Genomic DNA, 20,000 nt, shown 5'->3' with positions numbered 1-20,000 from the left:
ATGTGGTCGACTGACGTTCTTTCAAAACTGCACTGAATCTGTGCGCTAGGTAGGTAGTACGCAACAGAAAGAAACCTGTAAATACAGAGTCACATTCTTTAGAAAAACAATTAAGCATCTCAGGAAGACAAAAAAAGTAGGAAAAGATGATTCCAATTTGTTTAATGCACAATTCTCTTTAACGAAGCTTTTAAGGTTATAAATGCATGTGGTAACTTCAATTATCCACTCCAGATTAGCAATTCAATTTTAACCTCAGGATTTTTCAAATTCATTTAAAGTTATAACATTTTATAAGCTAAAAAGGGATCAGACTGAAATCCAAGTATGTCAGGGACTGTTTTAACAAAATGTTTCACTTGCATATCACTGGTGTTTGATTTATTTTGCATCAAGCTTTTTATGTTTAAACACTGACAGGAGTTTAAATACAAAATGTTAGCTGTCACTATTCATTTAGCTGATTATGTGAGATGCCTTAGTTTTGAGAGATGGGGGCACTGTCACCAAAAGAAACAACATTCTGACAAGTTCAAAGAATGCCTTCTTGAGGTCATAATTTTGTAGCCACGCTGCCTAGTCAAAGACAAAGAAATAGACAATACACACTAAGTGAGAGCATAATTTTTAGAGTAGTCAGCTGCAAGAAAAAAAGGACAAAAAATTGCCATTAAACTCTTGTGTTTTTACCGCCTTTCTGATTACTCCTCATACAGTATTGAGACTTAACATTTTAGTCCCTTTAATACATTTTATTCATTTATATTCATCACTAATTAATCCTTAAATGAGTGATGTTTTTGTGGACATCAGCCATTCTGCCTTTCTTCAAGGACAGAATTTCCCCGTTTGCTGGCATGGGCTCATGCAGGTTCAAGAACACTTGTCTGCTAACTGGAATGTCATACTGTAAACCTCTGCTTTAAGCTCTAAAAGTCAATCTGTATATATTCTAGCTGACTTAGGTCCAATGAAATGATAATTAATTTTGCAGACAGATTACATTAAAGTTTTCTTATAGGTTATTACGCTTTGACATTTAAGAAACAGTGACGAAGAACCAGTATTAAATGCTTTTGGTGATCAAGCAAGCTCTTCAATTAGTGGTCAGAAAAATGGTTAGCTTCTGTCAACACTCACTTTAATATTAAAAAAAAAAAGCCCCACAACTTCCTGAACACTTTTTTCAGCCTTAACTTTTTTGTTCATCTACATTTTCTTTACTTTCTTCCTTAGTCTTATAAACATACATTTTTCATTTAGTCTCAATTTTTTAATTTATATCAAAATATCCCCCCATACACATAAGATACATAAACATCTGTCCTTGGATGCTTTTAAATTGGTTTTGGGTGAAAAATGAGAAATTCTAAGAGTTTGTTTTTGGATGCAAAATGAGAAAGGAATTTGGGACCTAAAATTTTCTACTCTCCTTTATTATTTCATCCTTTAGCCTGTGGGCTAAATAACAATAATGGATGATATCTTTTTGTTTTAAATCAATGAATGGATAAGTTATCTAGTACTGACGTTCTTATTAGTTTCTAGTATATTAGAGAAATAAAAGACCATAGTAATACTTTATAAAAAAATCTTTGTAATAAATGCTGGATATACAAGTATAGGAAAAATAATAAATGAGAAAACTAAGAGTTAAAACTATTTAGAGCTTTTTATCTTTAACTTCCTAGTTTTCTTGCCTTACTCTTCTGAAACTCTCAATCCTTTCCATTATTATAAACCAAAACCAAAGTTTTCTTTCAAAGAAAATGTGTTTAAATGTGATGCCTTGCTCATTTTACTTCCTACATAGATACTAACACATACTTGTGTTTCTCTAATAAGAAGTTAGCTCACTTAATAAAATATAATCTCTAAAAATTTCACACATATTTTAAAGAAAAAGATAACACCACTATGGAAAATATGTCTAATTAGCATTTCATTTTAGTACAGTATATTGGCACTAGCTTTATTAACAGAATTTATTAGAAAGCTTTGAGTTAGGAAATCTCAAACACACCATAACAAAAGTGGACTAAGATAAAAAGGCCTTAAAATCTTCTGTCATTAATTCTGTCATCCCTATAAAGTTAATGGGTTGGAAAAATGGTCAGCCTTTGGAATCAACATTGATATTTAATTGAAAGGAAGTGGTTTTTTTTAATCATAATTTCTTTTGTTTTGAAAAAACTGGTATGAATTTTAAAAAAAGGACTCTTGGAGGGCAAGATTATGGATCATGCTTAGGTATCTGTTAGTAATAAAACTATACAATACTTAAAACTCCTCGTATACAGTATAATGACAGTCATATTGAAGAAAATAGGCGCATATCCTCTAAAACATATGTTTTGGATTTTTCCCAGAGACAAACAATCTGAAAGAATGAAATATGCATTGATTGAGGTAGATCTCTCGTTAAAACTACCCGAAATAACAAGTAGTAGCAGAAGTTCTTGAAATAATTTTAATAATAAGGAATAATACAGCCTATCAGTAAGAACTAATAGAAATTTGCTATTAAGAGGGTAGCCCTATATCCAGTCTTTTTTCATTAGTATTCTTCTTAAGAAAACATTAGGAATTACCTAAAATTATTAATATTCTGTTTGCGTAGAACAGTATAATCCATTTCTTGTTCAACAGCTCACAACTGTTTCTGTACAATCGAGGTAGGCATTTCATTTAAGGCTACTCACAAAGAACTATAGTGGTATAAGAAGGAGTTTTTATCTTAATTGATCAGAAGCCAGAAAGGGTTAAAAAAAAACACAACCCAACAAAAGCCTTGTGGAAGTCTTACTGTAATGCAGTTATAAAGTTATTACGATGCCAAGTACTCATGCCTTGTTGTTGAGGTGCTTCTGCTCTATACCCTGTAGTCTACCATTTGTAAACACATCTTTTTGATGTTTCTGCCAACATTCTGGCAACAAAGCAGTGCAATTTCAAATGAGCTAATTAACTTAATTGTTGATGAAGCATGAAACAGTTCATTCACCCTGTTAGCTGCACCATGACAACAGAAGAACCTCAGCCTGTGAAGTTACTCATCTCCATAAACCTATCTCTAGCTCTCTGTTTAGATCTCTTGTATCCCAGAATTGTTTGGGAAAGATACTTCCTCAAAGATGCATATTCTTATTTGAAAATGAACCCCTTAAGGATGAAAATAATAATAAAAAGAAAATACCACTGTTGGAGGAAATTGAAGATGCACAAAGTTTTCATTTTAAGCTAAATAAACCATGCAATGATTTAATTGCAATTGACATGATTCCGAAGGAAACAAGTAACAATTTCTTTCTGATTCTGAAAGCAACAAGTAACAATTTCAATAGGATAATGATTTATTGAAGTGCTTGCTACTATTTATTCTCATTCTTTTCCTTTCTTATTATAGGTGTAAATAAAATTTCTTACTGATACTTTATTGTGATCATTACTTAACAAGTTAATAGTTAATAATAATATTGTTTAAAAAAATCGCATCTAAACAAACTTTCAAAATTTATTTATCTCTTGTTTACATACACACACAAGCACACACATGCACATATAAGCAATTCCTAGATTACTAAAGAGTTTCATTCAGACAAATTTATATGTTAAGTGGAAACAGGTACCTATCTAACATCAGTTGGTCAAAAGTTTGTCTTAGAATATAGGATATAGTGCCCTTTTCTAGAAATAAAAATCATTAAAGAAACTCTCCTAGATATATTAATACATCTTTAACATCATCATCTCCTAAATATACTACAATATCTTTAACATTTAATCATCATCACAATATTTTCAATAATATTGCAAAGTAGTGCCCATTTGTTATTATGAACTATACACTGCATGGACATTGAATTTTTAGTGTAATAGTCTTAAAAGGGTTGGTTCACAACTACAGGTACAATGGATGCTCAGAACTCATGGTTTATATGTCTATATAGGTTGTCCATATGTAATATGCATGTGTGGGATATATATACACATGTATGCACATAAATACCCCATGGGCTTTGGGTATGCATGCTTGTGTGTAGAACTCTGACTACTTATATAATATTACCTGAATTGTTATTAGAAACATTGGAAAAGTAGCAGAATCTTGTCCTGCAAACATATTCATGACAGTACTAGAAGGTCTAAGTGTTTTCATTTATTCAAAATTATTGGTAAAATACTTTCACAAAAGATTAAAGATGAAGAGTCAACCTCACTCAGCCCAACTCCACTCATCCATGTGTTGAGAACTCACAGAAAATTTACAGTATGCCTTAGGATGGACCTTTACACTCCGCCTTCATCCTTCTTTTCTTGTTTACAATAACATAGCTAACGCTACTATTAAATCCCCTTTAAAAAAAAAAAGGCAAAACCTACTTTAAGAACTGTCCAAAATCTTCACAAATGCTTTCACAGCCCGGCCATTTGCAAACTCCATGGCCGTAGAGGGTGTGAGAGGCCCCCGTCTCCTCATGTGACGAGCTGCAGCAAAAGAACACGACGTCAGATTCAGCTCAAAAAAGCCATAATCGTTGCAGGCTGCTAGCGCCTGTCAGGTTACGATCAGTGACAAACAGGTCAAAACAGGTCAATTCAGCTCAGAGCAGTCAGAAAAATTTAATTGTTCTATTGAATAGTTCAACTGCCAAGGCTAGATGATGTTCCAATTAGAGGAGAAACAGAGCCAAAGATGACTGTTAATAAAGGATGAAAAACTAAGAGGACTGTATAATATCATATGCTAATCCTGCCATATGACCTTAATGTAACATTTTACCTCTAAATAAAAATATTTATATATATATATATATATATTCATATGTGTGCAAATGAAAGAAAAGTTAACATTGTGAAGATAACAGGCTAGTAAGAGTAGGACTTTGAATGTTCTTTAAAAAGAAGATATGGGTCTTCAAGATCATTTAAAATTCTTTAATATTTATGCATGAGCCATCTGTATTTGTACTAGTGAAAGTTAAATTTAAAAATCCACTTAGGAACAGTAGTCACTAGTTAGATCCTTATACAATTATCAAAGACTTCTGATAATGAGTATTAAATCAGAGAGATCCTGCAGAAATCAACCAACTTTTGTAACATATAATCATCAAATTAATCTCAACTAAAACAATGCATGAAGGCATTCAGAAGCATTCCATCTTATAATGAAAGCTAACAAAAAAATTTCATGATATACCAATGAAGGCCAAAAAAAATCATAAATTACAGGATTCTATTTTAAACTATACTGTAATTGAACATGCTTCTTTGAAAAAGAATTGTTTACGGCAATTTGCAGTTTGACAGGTACATAAGTCACATTATATGCCAGAATATAACAATGCACTATACTTACACAGGATATTCGAAGTTTCACAAAATACCATCAAAGGTACTCTGTTAACAAATTCTAAATTAATATTTCTTCTCTTCGAAAAATATTTTTCATGCTGAGCAATGTGTCAGCTTAGATATTTTACATAAATTATTTTAAAGGATTTGGCTACATAGGTACAGGCATACCTTGGAGATATTGCAGGTTTGGTGCCAACCCATCTCAATAAAAAGATTTTTGCCATCAAATGAATCACATGGCTGTTTTGGTCTCCCAGTCCACATGAAAGTTTCATTTACACTATATACTATTATCTACCAAGGGAGCTTTGGTGGCCTAGTGGGCAAAGAATTGTGCTACTAACCCAAAGGCAAGTGGTTTGAACCCACCAGTTGCTCCATGGGATAAAGATGGGGAATCTCTATGAGATTTATTACCTCTGAAAACCCACGGGAGAGTCAGCTATTTGTTGGTCTGACTCAATGGCACATAACAACATGAACTATACTGTTTATTAAGTATTCAATACCAAGATAATAATGTTGAAATACTGTGAGCATTACTGAGTCTGCAGTGAGCCCACAGTATTGCCATGAACCTTCAGTTTGTAAAAAAATTCTATGTTTGGAAAGAACAGTAAAAGAGAGCAAATTTTGCCTATATGTGCCTGGAGAAAGACAACTTAAAGGGCAAAATTCCACAAGATTCACCTTCTATAAAAGAAGTGCTTACATTGCCTACATAACTTAGATAAAACTGTAAGTTACAGCATTATCTAACATAATTTACTCACTGTTAGTAATGGAGTCGAAAAGTTATGGAGAGGGGAAAGAAGGGAGGGGGGTAAAGTGTACAAAAATGGATGAAAATCTAACTTTTCTTTAAACTTTTGTTAAAATGACAATTAAAAGAAAAAATTTTATTTAAAAAAAGAGGGAAGTACTAAGTATGTAGATTGAAAAAGTATTAGAAAAACTATGTCTAATAAGCTAAAAAAAGAATTCTGGATCACATTTATTCTGAAAAGTACTACCAGTTTATTTTATTAAATATATAAACCACATCACGCATCCTGCTACAATAACAAATAAGACAAACCAGACCTTCTCTAACCTAGTTAATTATTACTGTGTTTATATATTTTTACACACACATATGTACATATATACACACACAACACATATACATGGATATTTAATTTCTAAGTACATATTTGGAACATATATTAAGAGATAATATGAATATTACTTGAAATTAAAAATCTAGCACTTCATTTGAAAAATGGTAACATGTTCTCATAGTTGTCAGATTAATCATATCATCTTAGTCACATAAAAAGTATTTACTTAATAATTCTAAATGAGTTTACTTAAAAGAGAAATTTCATCAGGTAATCCCGATTACGGTCATCAAATTGTTAGCATCTGAATTTTATTTTGCAGCAAAAAAGGAGTAATTAAGGCAAATAACATAAAGGTAACTTTATTTGTTGCTTTAAACATTTTTCTCTGAGTGCATATCCTTATTTTTTGCTTTATCACTGGTGAAAGTAAAACTGAACGACAGATGAACAGAGAATAAATCCTATGAGCTTTACCTGTCTCGCCGTGCATTTAAAACTGAAGACTGTCCATTTACTATGGAATGATGAGTTATTGGTGGTGACGCTTTGGAAGTGGTGGAGGAGGTAGTCGAGGAGGAATTGTTAGTTGTGAGGTCTAACCCTCCATGTTTAATGCCATTATCTTCCATACTGTGAACTCCAGTCACTTCTTTCCATAACTGTTGGATCTCAGCAGGACTTAGGCCAGCTATAAAATGAAAGAAAGCCACACTAATAGAAAACATCAAAGTTTACATAATGAGTTAAATGCTATTAATGAATGAAATACCAACAAAAATAGTGATGCCGCTAGAGCATTTTTTTTTAATCTCTTCTTTTCCATCAGTATCATAATTTTTCTCTCTCCCTTCAAACAGTATTTTATATTGTTAGTCTGTAGCACGGTACTACTAATCCAAATTTGATGCCACTGCTCGAATCCACCACATGCTCCACAGGATTAAGACGGGCAAGCTCCTCCCATGTGATACACAGCCTCTGAAACCCCACTGTGGGGTCACCTATGAATTGTTTCTGAGTTGATGGTAAGTCTTGAGGATTTTTGCTTAAGATTATCAGTTGCTCAGTTTACTGAAAACATTTTTCACAATTCATGACCATTTTAATTATTTCTGTTCTGGTTGTTCTGTTTTCATTTATCTTGTTTCTCATCCCTTACATTCTCATCTTTGTTATAAGTGCTGTTAACCATTTGGTCATATATGGATGATTTTTCAAAGAAACAACCATCTTATGTGTGATATTAATTCTTTTTTGAGCCTATTTGTCATATTTGGCTACAAAGTGGCCTCAAGACTTATTTTCCATTTCAAACTTGGAAGAAATAACAATAATCTCAGGAAATCTTCCTGGCTCAGTAGTACAGTCAGTTCAGTTGAAGAATTTGGGATCGATTTCCACATTCACACTATTTTATGAGAGTTCTTCTACTATAGTTCTCATTAGAGCTCTCAGTAGTGGTGGCTGGGCACTGTCTAGTTTTTCTGGTCTCAGGGTGGATGATTCCATGGTACCTGTAAACTAATAATAATTGGTCCTATATTTTTAGACTTATATATTTTGAATCTTTGTTTCCTTTTTTAAAGGGAATTTTTCAGATGACTTCTTGCAAACTTGAAAGATCTTAGACATCTCTTCCAAACTAGAATGTACTAGTCAACAGACCAATATGTTTCATAAGACTACGTTCCTAAACTTTCAAACTCAGAAATTCAATCTCATTAGATGCTTAATTTCAAATATGAATCATAGCTTTTCCTTTGAATAACAAGTTATTTACTAAAGATCACCAGTATAGGAATAGTATTTGGAATAATAAGGATTAACAGATGATAAACCAGAAAGTTATTTTAAAATTAATCTATTAAGTAGCTTTTACATATTGCTAGAATTAAATTTTTATTAAAAACAACTGAAAGAGACATTGTTGTTGTTGTTGTTATGTGCCGTCGAGTCGCCTGTGACTCATAGCGACCCTATGTACAACAGCCCTAAACTCTGCTCTGTCCTGTGCCAATCACACTGTCTCTGACACTCCCATCCCAATTATCCCAGTCACTGAATCAATCCACCTCATAGAGGGCCTTCCTCTCATTTAAGAAAAAGAGATTTTAAAATTCTATTAGTTTTTATCTGAATACATAAATATTTTTGGGTTCCCAAATCATTCAACATTCTTACCTCTATAGATCAACAGGAGAGATAATATTCTTCTTCATTTTACATGTGATAATAGACTGAACTGTCTACTAATTTCTCATTCAAATTCTAAAAATTTACTTGATATATTTGAGACAGAAAATCAATTAACTAGGCATACTATTTTAGTTTTTGAACTATAATTTGAAATAAGGTATTAAGAGGCTATTGTTTAAACAATTTAAAAATAATAATTATATGTGTAAGGTACTATGCCTTCATATATCTTTTGTGCCATTAATCCTCACTATAATCCAACAGAGTTGATATTTTGCCAAATGACTTTACTTTTAAAATTCTTTATTAAGAAATATGAAAATTGTTGAATAAAGACATGTTGAGTAAAATGTTCTTAAAATCATAACTGCTATAATCTATTAAGCAGGTCCCACATTTTGAATTCTTTACTAGGTTTTGGGGTTTTTTTTACAATTATAATCTGAGTTAATCTCATCTGGGGTTAGGAATAATTATATATTTTACGGATGAAGGTAATGATTTCAGAAAAATTATATACACTGTCCCAAGTCACTTACTGAATAAATGATCAAGAGAATTCAAACTCAAAACGCTGTGGATGTAAAATCTGCCCTCTTTATTATTATCCTCATCTAAAGTATGTAGTATAAAGATGATACTATTAAATAAGAAGGAACCTCTGGTGGCTGAGTAAGGAGTTTCACTGCCAATGCAATGGCAGGTAGTTTGAAACCACAAGCTGCTCTATAGAGAACACAGGAATCTCCCTCGAGCGATTTACTGCCTCTGAAAACCTGTGAAAGGTTAGCTATGCGTTGGTTCCAACTTTATGTCTATGAGTTGGTTTGATTCAAATAAGCTCTCAGGGCCAAAAACACATCCACATGTAGTGGCACTGTTCAATCAAGAGGCAATGGAAGGTAGGTTATATATTGGAAGTAGCAGAGGGTGTGAAGGCAAGAAAACTATATATATATATATATATGCAAGGAGTGAGCCCAAGCACCCTTTCCTTCCAGGCAGGAAAATCACTGCTGTCGTTGTAGTGATAAAACCCAGAGCAACAGAAGAATTCACATTGCTCCAAACATAAAAGCCAAAACCCAATCCAGATGACCCATCACAGCGGAAATCTTAAATTGCTATGTCTCTTACAGTTCCATTGAGAGAGCTGTCCCCAAAGCTCTCATTTTGGTAATTCTGGCTCCTCAAGATTTTAAAACACAAGCTGAGACCAAATAAAAGGCAGGATAATTGAAATTTCTAAAGTTACTAAAGCTTTTTTTCTCTAAAAGTATTGGCTTGTTATAGAGGAAACCATTTTTACCCTTTTGTTGTTATACTTGTGTAGTTCTGACTTATAGAGACCCCTTGTAGAAAAGAATGAAACAGTACCTTGTCCTGTTCTGTTGTCCTGACAGTAATTTTTGAACCCATTGTTGCAGTCATGTGCCAGTCCATCTCATGGAGGATATTTTCTTTTCTGACTCTCTAGTTCAGAACTATAATGTTCTTCTGGTAACCTCCAAAGCACTTAAGACAAATGCTCTTTAACATTTTAGCTGGTCTTCCAAGGTAGATTTGTTCGGTTTCTGGCAGTGCTTGGTATAGTCAACACTCTTTGCCAACACCATAATTCAAAGGCATGCTTTCTTTTGAGCTCTTCCTTATACTCTATTTAGCTTTCAAGTGCACATAAGGTGATTGAAAATATCACTGGTCCATTTTGAGTATCGTAATGAGAATTTGCATTTCTACCCCATGTACACTGAATCAGGGTCTTCATTTTAAAAAGATTCCTCAAGATTATATATATTGTTGTTGTTATGTGTGGAATCAGAATCACCTCACAACTGACCCTCTAGTGGGCTTACAGAAGCTATAACTCACCTAGGAAGAGACTGCTTATCTTTCTCCTACAGAGCAGTTGGTGGATTCGTACTGCTTACCTCTGGGTTGGCAACCCAGCTCCTTCCACTAAGCCACCATATGTATGTATACATATGAATTGGTTTGGGATCTGTAAAAATCACCTGGGAGACTTGTTAAAGTGTAGGTTCTGATTCAGTCTCTCTCAAGGAAAAATGACTGCTGGTGAGTTGGAACTGATTTGTAGCTAGCATTCTAGGAGATTTTCAGAGGCTGTAAATCTCACAGGAGAAGAGACATTGGCAGATGTGAACCACTAGAGTCTTCCTACGTTTGCATTAGCAACGAACTCAGTATGGGCCAGTCTTTGAAAGTTGCCCTCTGAGTCAATATATCTGGGTAGAAATGAAGACATTCTGAAGACACTATGGTTAAAATAGTATTCAGCTGCCAACCAAGATGGTGGTGGTTTAAATCCACTAGATGTTCCTCAGGAGAAAAAAATGAGGGAGTCTGCTCCTGTTGATACATACAGCCTTGGAAGTACTATGGGGCAGCTTTACCCTGTCCTGTTGTTAGGGGCTCGTTGGTTGTTATTCCTGGCGATCCTGTAAAATAGGAGAAAAAAAAAATAACCCCCACAACCCCCCCGCCCCACCCAAACCCAGGATCAAACACCACCTGGTCCTTCGCCATCTTAATTGATGCTTTGCTTGTAGCTACAGCCACTGTGCACATCAATGCTCTTCACTGAAGAAGATTCCTTTCATTGACCCTGGCACATCTGATAACATACGCAATGCATGTGAGATGAAGTCTCACCAGGCTTGCTTCAAAGGAGCATTCTGGTTGGACTTCCCCCAAGACTCTGCCTTGTGGGTGTCCCTATGAGTTGGAAAAAACTTTGTGACAGTGATTTTTGTTTAATAGTTTGTTGTGATTTAGGGTGGAAATGCAAATTCTCAGCAGATGGTAAAACTAGAATGAACTGGTTCAAAGCCCTGGAAAACAGCACAACTTGGGTCCCATAGTGACATCTCTACTGCTCAACACTTTGAAGAGATGTTTTACAGCAAAATTTCCCTATACAATACACCAATAGATTTCTTCATGGCTGCTTCCAGGGATACTAAGTCCAGGCAAAATGGAGGGTTGTTTTTTGGTTTTTTTGTTTTGTTTTTACAATTTCAATCTTTCTTTGTCATGATGTTGCTTACTGACCTAGTTTTGATAATATTTATTTACGCTGGGATACAATCCAAACTGAAGACTGCTGTATATGAATGCCATCAATTAAAGTGCTTCGAGACCAATTTTCACTTAAGGATTTTAAATTGTTGCTTTCATTCTAGCTTCAACCTAAAAATCTGGAAATTTTCTTACTTAGCTTTTGGGTTATCCATCTGTATAACTAGATATTCTAACAACAAAATTGCATCAACAAATTCTTTTTGTAAATCAATCAACATATCTTTTACATCAGACCTTTCTCCATCTCACTAGTTGCCCCTGCTCCACTGTTACTTGTTTCCTGGATGATGGCTATAGAAGTCTGTCTTTTGACTTTCACTACCTTGCTTTCATATAATTTATTCTTCATGTTATAGCCAAAATCTATGGTTTAATTTACCTAATGTAAATTAGGTAATCTCACTTCTTGTTAAAGCTTCCAATGCCTTTTCAGAACATTTGAGGGCAAATGAAAACATAAAACAAAAAAGAAAATCACCTTACTGGCACCTATGAAATGCTGCATTTATTGTCTGATTCAGTCTGCCCCTCTGATCTTTTATCTCTCCCCCCCCTCTGCCTCTCTCTTCGTATGTCTTATTATATTTCTCCATATTTCATCCTGCTACTTCTTAATTATTTCCTCTTTCCAGTCTTTGTTCTAGCTCTTCCCAGAGTTTAGGCTTCACCTGTGGTAGATCTTTACAGAGGTACCTTGTTCCTCCCTCCCAAGTTCAAAGACTTTCTCTTCTGAGCAGCCTTTTCTGACACATCTACTAATGTCCTTGTTCTCCATTATTTCCTACCTCTTCACTTTATTTTTCTGTAGTGCCTTTAACAGTTTATAAAACTATGTAATTATTTTTGACCAGTTATCGCCAGTCAGCCCCCCTTCTCTAGAATTTAAGCTTTCCCCAAATAAATATTTTCATTTTGCTAGTGAAGATGGTGCAGAACTAGCAAAGAAGAAACATAATTTCATTCTGTTCTATATATGATAGCTAAGAATTGGGGCCAACTTGACAGCATCCAACAACAACATCCCAGTGTCTAGAACAGGATCCGTTAAATACTCAATAAATACTTGTTAATGTAATTAATTAAAAGGGATGAACTCACTCAGCATTTCTTAAGCTGAAGGAACTGAAGAACAAATTCAAACCTTGAGTTGCAATACTTAAGTATGCCATGGGCATAATGTTGAATAATCCAAGAAGTATCTAAAGAAGATGGAAGGAGTACACAGAATCACTCTACCAAAAAGGATTGGCTGACACAGAGGAATTTCATGAAACAGCATCTGATAAAGAGGCAGTGATAAAAGAGGGAGTTCAAGCTGCTCTGAAGTAATTAGCAAAAAATCAAGACCCCAGAAATTGATGGCATACCAAATGACTTATTTCAACAAACAGATGCTGCCCTGGATGTGCTCACCAGGTTGTGCCAAGAAATCTGGAGGACGACTACCTAAGCCAAGTGATTGGAAGAGATCCGTACTTATTTCTACTGAAAAAAAAAAAAGTGACCCAACAGAGTGTGGAAACTATTGAACAATATCAGTAATACCACATGCAAGCAAGATTATCCAGAAACAACTGGAATAGTAAGTACATCAACAGAGAACAGACAGTTGTGCATGCTGGATTTAGAAGAGGCTGTGGCACTGAGGACATTATAGTCAATGTTAAATGGGTTTTGGCTGAAAGCAGAGAGCACCAGAGATCTGTCTATCTGTGTTTTACTGACTATGCAAAGGTATTTGACTGTATGGACCACCACAACTGTGACTAACCTTGAGAAGAATTGGAATTCCAGAACACCTTGTTGTGCTTATGTCAAATCTATACTTGGGCTAGGAGGCAGTTGTTAGAACAAGAGCAAGGTAACACTGCATGCTTCAAAATCAGGAAAGGTATATGCCGGGTATGCATTTTATCTCCATACATTTTCAATCTATATGTAGAACAAATCATCTGGGAGGCTGAGCTCTATGAAGAAGAATGTGGCATCAGGATTGGAGGAAAACTCATTAACTACCTGTGCAAAACAGATAACACAACCTTGCTTGCTTAAACTGACGAAGACCTGTGGGATTTGCTACAGAAGGTCAAGGACTGCAGCCTTCAATATGTATTGAAGCTCAACATCAAGAAAACAAAGATTTTCACCACTGGGCCAAGTGGCAGCATCATGATAGGGAGAGAAGAGACTGAGTTGTTGAAAGCGTCAGCTTGCTTGGCTCCATGATCCACACTTTTGGTATGAACAGCCAGGAAATAAAAGGACAAATTGTATTGGGAAAATCTGCTGTCAAAGACCTCTCCGGAGTAATGAAAAGCAATGATGTCAGTCTAAAGTTAAGGTGTGTTTGATGCAGGCCATATTCTTCTCAATTACTTCCTATGCATCAGAGAGCTAGATAATTACTAAGGATGATAGAAGAATTGATGTCTTTGAGTTGTGCTGGAGAAGAGTATTGAATATACTGATATATTAGAATGGATTGCTAAGAGAACAAAACAAGTCTGTCCTGGAGTGGGTGAAACCAAGCTGCTCTTTGAAGGAAAGGATTTTGCAGCTTCATCTGACATACTTTGGGTATTTGCCAGGAGGGACCAGACTTTGGAGAAGGACATTATGTTTGGAAGGGTGGAGGGACAGCACAAGAAAAGAAGACCTGGTTGAGATGGACTGACTCAGTGACTGGGGTAAAGGGAGTAGGTGTGTCAGAGACAGTGAAATTGATGCAAGATAGAGCAGAGTTTGGAGTTGTTGTACATCAAGTCACTAGTGAGCCACAAGTCACTTGACAACACATAATACTACCATCACCACATAGCTCATCCAAAAAGTTCTTGGTATCTACATTTAAAGCACTTAATAACAACAACAACAAAACCAGACATGGGTGCAGCTGAGATGATTTTGACTCCTGGTGATTCCCAATGTGATTGATAGCGTTCCACATGGTTTCCAATTGCGGGTATTTTTAAGGAACTTTTGGGTAGACTTGAACCTCTCTTCTTTCAGGTAGAAGTTGAGAGTATTAGATATTTGTACCACCCAACATCTCCACAGCTCTTAGAAGGCATACCATTTATGAGCACTGCTGTAGCTTAAGACCAATGTTTGAGAAATTTAAAACGTCCGAGGTGGTTCTAATAAAGATTGAGTAACTAATGATATTTTATATCTACACTAAAGACTCCCAGATGTTTTTAAACACTGTACTAGTCAAGGGTGTTATTAATAATTCAGTTTTTGAGTTTTATTAATAATTGAGTTAATCAAACTTCCACTTAGATTTTATAAGTAAATTCCAATTATCCAATTCCCTTCAATTGAAATTAGCGAGATCACTATGAGACCACAATGATAGGCTGACAAATGGTTAGGCATTGAACACCTCCCCTCTTTGTCATCAAGCTTGAACAGACTTCTAACTGGCCTTATGGGTTTTGGGAGGCTGTAAATCATACAAGAGGACTGGTCACATTTCTCTGGCACAGTGACCGGTGGATCTGAATTGTCAGAGAGGCTCCCCACCTTTGGAGTGAGCAGTACAACTCCTTACTGGCAAAGCCACAGAGCTTCTGAGGTACTGAGCAGGCCCCCAATAAAGGCTTTTTAATCAATAAATAACTTGTTCACTAAGGCACAAAATTATATAAATGATACTTAAATACAATGAGGCAACAACTTTTAAATATTATAGAGAAGAAGGCAGAGAATCAGTGCTGTTAAAAGACTATTTCTCTTAGCAAGGGTGTCTCCCAAAAGTATGCAAATCACCTGGGGATATTTTAAAACTCTCAAAAGTCAGGCAATATGCCACACCAACTAAAACACAATTACTTGGGGCAGGAGACAAGACTCAGTAGTTTTTTGACGCTCCCCTGGCAATTCCATTGTGCAGACAATTCTTCAGAGAAGTTTTTGAAAGCAAAAGATCACTCTGTTCTAGGGACAGCATTTTACATCTGAAAATTATTCACCTTTCTTTCACTGTGGTTACAAAGACTATACATGAATATGAAACAACCAGCCAATACATTTTGTTTTAATTTCCAAACATTTACAAGTTTAAATGTTAGAGGTTTGCAAAAATTAATTTTGGTTCTTTTTGAGACAGTAACTTCACCAGTTCAGTGTTTCCTAGCTGGCTGTGCACTATGGAAGAATACTCTCCTGAAAGCTCATGATCTAAGGAGTCTGCGGTCTCTAACTTGAAAGATCCATGATCTTGTTTACCACCAGCTACCATCTATTTGATTCCAACTCACTGAGATCCTATAGGACAGAACAGAACACCCACAGAGCTCCAAGGCTGGCCTTCTATGAAGCTGATGGTCTCACCTTCTTCCCTCACCTCGGACTCCAATTGGCTTGTGGGTTCAAACTATAGACCAAGTGCTTTAGCCAAAGGGTCACCAGATCTCTATTTTTTAAGTTTTTCTTTTATTATTATTAATTTTAATGAAAATTTACAGATATTTTGGATTTCCATTAATTTACTACTGATCTCTTTTATGATTCGTATTATAATAGAAGAAAACTCTAAGATGAGGGGAAATGAAAAAAAAAAAACCCCAACCGTCCCCCCTTAAACTTTTCATTTAACTCACAGCTTACTGAAACCGAGTCAGTGTTGACTCACAGCGACCCTTCATTGTGTTTCTGAGGCTGTAAATCTTTAAGAGAGGAGATTGCCCATCTTTTGGCTGTAAAGAAGCTGGTGAATTAGAATTGCTATTGGTTAGCTGTCTGATCACGACTTAGTACTCTCCAAACACATTCGGAAAAAATAATATACAAAATAAAACAAAAAAGACTTTAAATAGTGCATCATATCAGGTTTAAATACAGACACAGGCTTCCTGAAGGTGGGTGCTCCTGACTGCATTTTGACTCATAGTGATTCCATGTCATAGAGTAGAGTAGAAAGGCCTCCGAAAGAGTTGTCTAAGCTTCAATCTTTACAGAAGCAGATGACCAGGTCTTCTTCCTGGAGCTACTGGGTAAGTTCAAGCTACTACATTTCTGTTAGCAACTTGAACCACTTAATGCTTATTCACAGGGCCACTAAAGCTCCAGGGGAATCCAGGCTTAAAAGCAAACAAACCCACTGCTGTTGCTTCAGTTGTAACTCCTAATGACAGTGGACAGAGAACTGTCCCATAGCATTTCCAAGGCTGGGAATGTTATAGAACCAGATTGCCTCATCCTTCTCCCGTGAACTATCTGGTGGATTCAAAGCACTGATCATTAAATTAGCAGCTGCAATTGGTCTTTCATTGAGAAGCAACCCGTGAAGTAGAAGATGGCCTATTAGACATCACCACACAACCTTGAATGGGTTTCTGAAACTTTACATGTTCAAATCTAAGCCTCTGTTTATAGAGCTTCCTGTCTTCCCCAACTAATTTCCCTAGCAATCCTTGTACTGTTTTATTACATATTTATATAGTACTTACATTCTTATATTGTAACAAGTATTTTTAAGACATGCCAGGCATTTTTCTAATTGCTTCACAGACATTAATTCTTGAAATCCCACCACCACCATGAGATAGGTATTATTATTAACGTTATCATCCATATTTCAGACATAAGGATACCGAGGCACATAAAGGCTAAGTGCCCTACTGTGTGCATTCAAGTCTAGTGTGGCTCTTATCCAGAGCTGGTAAGAAGCAGTGGTCCCTCACCTTGTCTATTTATTATTTCCTACTTCTCTTCTCAGGATGTCTTCTCTTAACAATCTGTCTAAAAATGCATTGCGTCCCCGTCACTATCATTTCTTCTCTTTAGCATTCATTCTCTGCTTTTTGTTTATTTTTGGTGGTAACATATACAACCCAATGTACAAAACTCCAGAGTTCTTATATAAGTAAATAACCAATGTTGTGTTCCTCACATTGTGTCACCATTCTCTTTCTACTCACATTGTGTCATCAATGTCGACTCTGCCAGTTAAGGTTCTCAAAGGACTTTAGGTGAATTATTGTCAGTTTAGGAGAACTCTGGTGGCCTGGTCCATACAGAGTTGCTCTGCCAGCCCAAAACCTCTGCCTCTTTGGTGGGTGGAACTCATGTGTGATTCCTCAAGAGAATGATAGGCAAACTCCTCCTGTGTGATTTACAATCTTGGAAACCCCCTGAATCTAATGCCTGGAATTAATTTTTAAAACTTGAGCTGAAATTATTCCATGAATTTCCTACTAAACTAAACAACAGTTTATCCTAATTAATAAGAAAAAAGGTTTGGATCAAGCATAGCACTCTTACTAAGAATTATGTATGTGAGTGTAAACCGGGAACCCATTGCTGTCAAGTTGGAACCAACTCATAGCTGGACCTTCAGGGGTCCCCAAGGGATTCCCCAAGTCTTGATGAATCTGGTAAGCCAGGTTTCCTTCCACATGAATTTTAAGTTCTTTTCTATCTATTAAATCCCTGGTCAAAGTAATTTTTCTTATCATCTGCCTTCTACATTAAGAGAGAAGTTCTTTTTTCTGGTCTTTGTTTTATTGTGGGTGCATTTTTCACAATAGCAAGAAAACTCAAACCTCTCAAATGTCCATCAACAAACGATAGATTGAGAAAATTCCACATGATGGAATACTATGCAACACTTAGGAGCAACATTAAAAAAATATTAAAGCACATGGGAGAGGCTAGAGACTATTATGCTGAGTGAACAAACTTAGTCTCATAAGGACAAAAACTATTATTATAGAAAGACCAAATATGCAGAAAGACAGAAGTTTTATGATGGCAGAAATTTTTACGTGATTCACTGTCATCTCCCCATGGCCTTCAGCGAGCAAAAGCTTAATGACTGTTACACGAATGAGTTACTGAGCTGACGGGAGCACTGAATGTGCTGGCAAATACCATCAGGGAGTCAGATGAGGTGAGCAGAGGACAAAGGTGAATTTAAAATCTTTGGTGAAGATTATAATTTACCTTCATAAGTTCTTTTGAAGCTATATATAATACTTATTTTCTGTAAGTTCTACAGTTAAGGATCTTTAAAATTCCAGTATTTGGATGTTGACTTGGGCTTTTTTATCCATGACTAGCATCTGTTTTAAGGCCACCAGCTGCTCCTCGGGAGAAGGATAGTTAATCTTCTCCTGTGCAATTAACTGCCTCTGAAAACCCACTGGAGGGTCACCTAACATTGGTTCTGACTTTATGGAATACCACAACAACAACAACTTTACAGTATAAATAAACAAGAACAGTATGACAAATGAGCATCCAAGGTTTTGTGTGTAAGAGTTGCCTGACTAAAAAACAAATGCCTAATAAAATGGCATGTAATGCCACAGATTAAGAAACTGAATAGTAATTGTTTATTTCAGCATTCAAAATGTGTGGAGGAATAGCTAACTGCCAAGCACTGTGCTACTGTATAAGGGAATCTTTAGTGACCTAGTCTGTACAGAGTTGTGCTGCTAAAGCGAAGTAGTGCCTGTTGGACAGTTTGAATCCACCAGTTGTTCCATGAGAGAAGACAGGCAATCTCAGAGAGGCAATCTCCTCCTGTGTGATTTATACCCTGAAAACCTAGTAGGAAGGGTCAGCTACGGGCTGGTTCCAAGTCAACGACAGTGAGTTCTGCTGGTTTTTAAACATTTGTGTAGCTCACAGAGGTTAATAATTTCACTTCTCAGGTAAAGTTACCTAAATGTTATTTTAATATTATTTCACTTTTTATCTCCAACAATTTTCAAACATTAATCTGTATGCATTTAGGATGCAAAACAACATTGCTGTGAATATGTCATGAAATTGATAATAATATTAATTTCCTGGGGTTACTGATACAAAAAGTGAATTTTGGTGGAAATATCTCACTCATTGACTTTGTTAAATGTTATTGTTGTGTACTGTGATTCAGAAATGATCCACAGCTGACCCTCCAGGGGTCTTTTAGAGGCAGTTAATTTAATGGGAGGAGACTGGCCATTCTTCCCCTGCAGAGCAGCTAGTGGCCTTCAACTGCATGCCTTCAGGATGCAGCACAGCTTCTGCCTCTAGGCCACCAGCAATTCTGGCAGAAATATCTCACTTAACTGATTTTGTGAAATAAAATTGATATTCAATAATCCATATATGATTATTTTTCACAGTACAAATTTTACATTAAAAAATTCCCTTAAACATACATATGACAAAAACCCCCCAAAGCAAATTGGAATCAAAGACTCAAAGACTCTTTCTCTCTCTATATATATATAAGTATATATG

General features: G+C 35.7%; 1 protein-coding gene across 5 annotated transcripts in view; it reads right to left on the bottom strand.

Moving 5' to 3' along the window:
- Positions 1–20,000, bottom strand: part of FOXP2 (forkhead box P2) — a 347,008-nt gene that overhangs the window by 53,023 nt on the left and 273,985 nt on the right. For 3 of the 5 annotated variants that reach the window (XM_006882653.1, XM_006882654.1, XM_006882655.1), the window contains 2 exons: positions 6,939–7,152; positions 4,384–4,488 (listed from right to left, as the gene is read on the bottom strand). In XM_006882653.1, the coding sequence (XP_006882715.1) occupies positions 4,384–4,488; positions 6,939–7,152 (319 nt within the window). Of the gene's footprint in view, positions 1–4,383; positions 4,489–6,938; positions 7,153–11,989; positions 11,997–20,000 lie in introns of all 5 variants that reach the window. The other 2 variants (XM_006882656.1, XM_006882657.1) reach the window with 1 other exon arrangement.

This window comes from Elephantulus edwardii, unplaced genomic scaffold (genome assembly GCF_000299155.1).
Source record: "Elephantulus edwardii isolate Elephantulus edwardi_28Jun2011 unplaced genomic scaffold, EleEdw1.0 scaffold00022, whole genome shotgun sequence".
NCBI lineage: Eukaryota > Metazoa > Chordata > Mammalia > Macroscelidea > Macroscelididae > Elephantulus > Elephantulus edwardii.
This window is presented reverse-complemented; position numbering and strand designations above follow the sequence as displayed.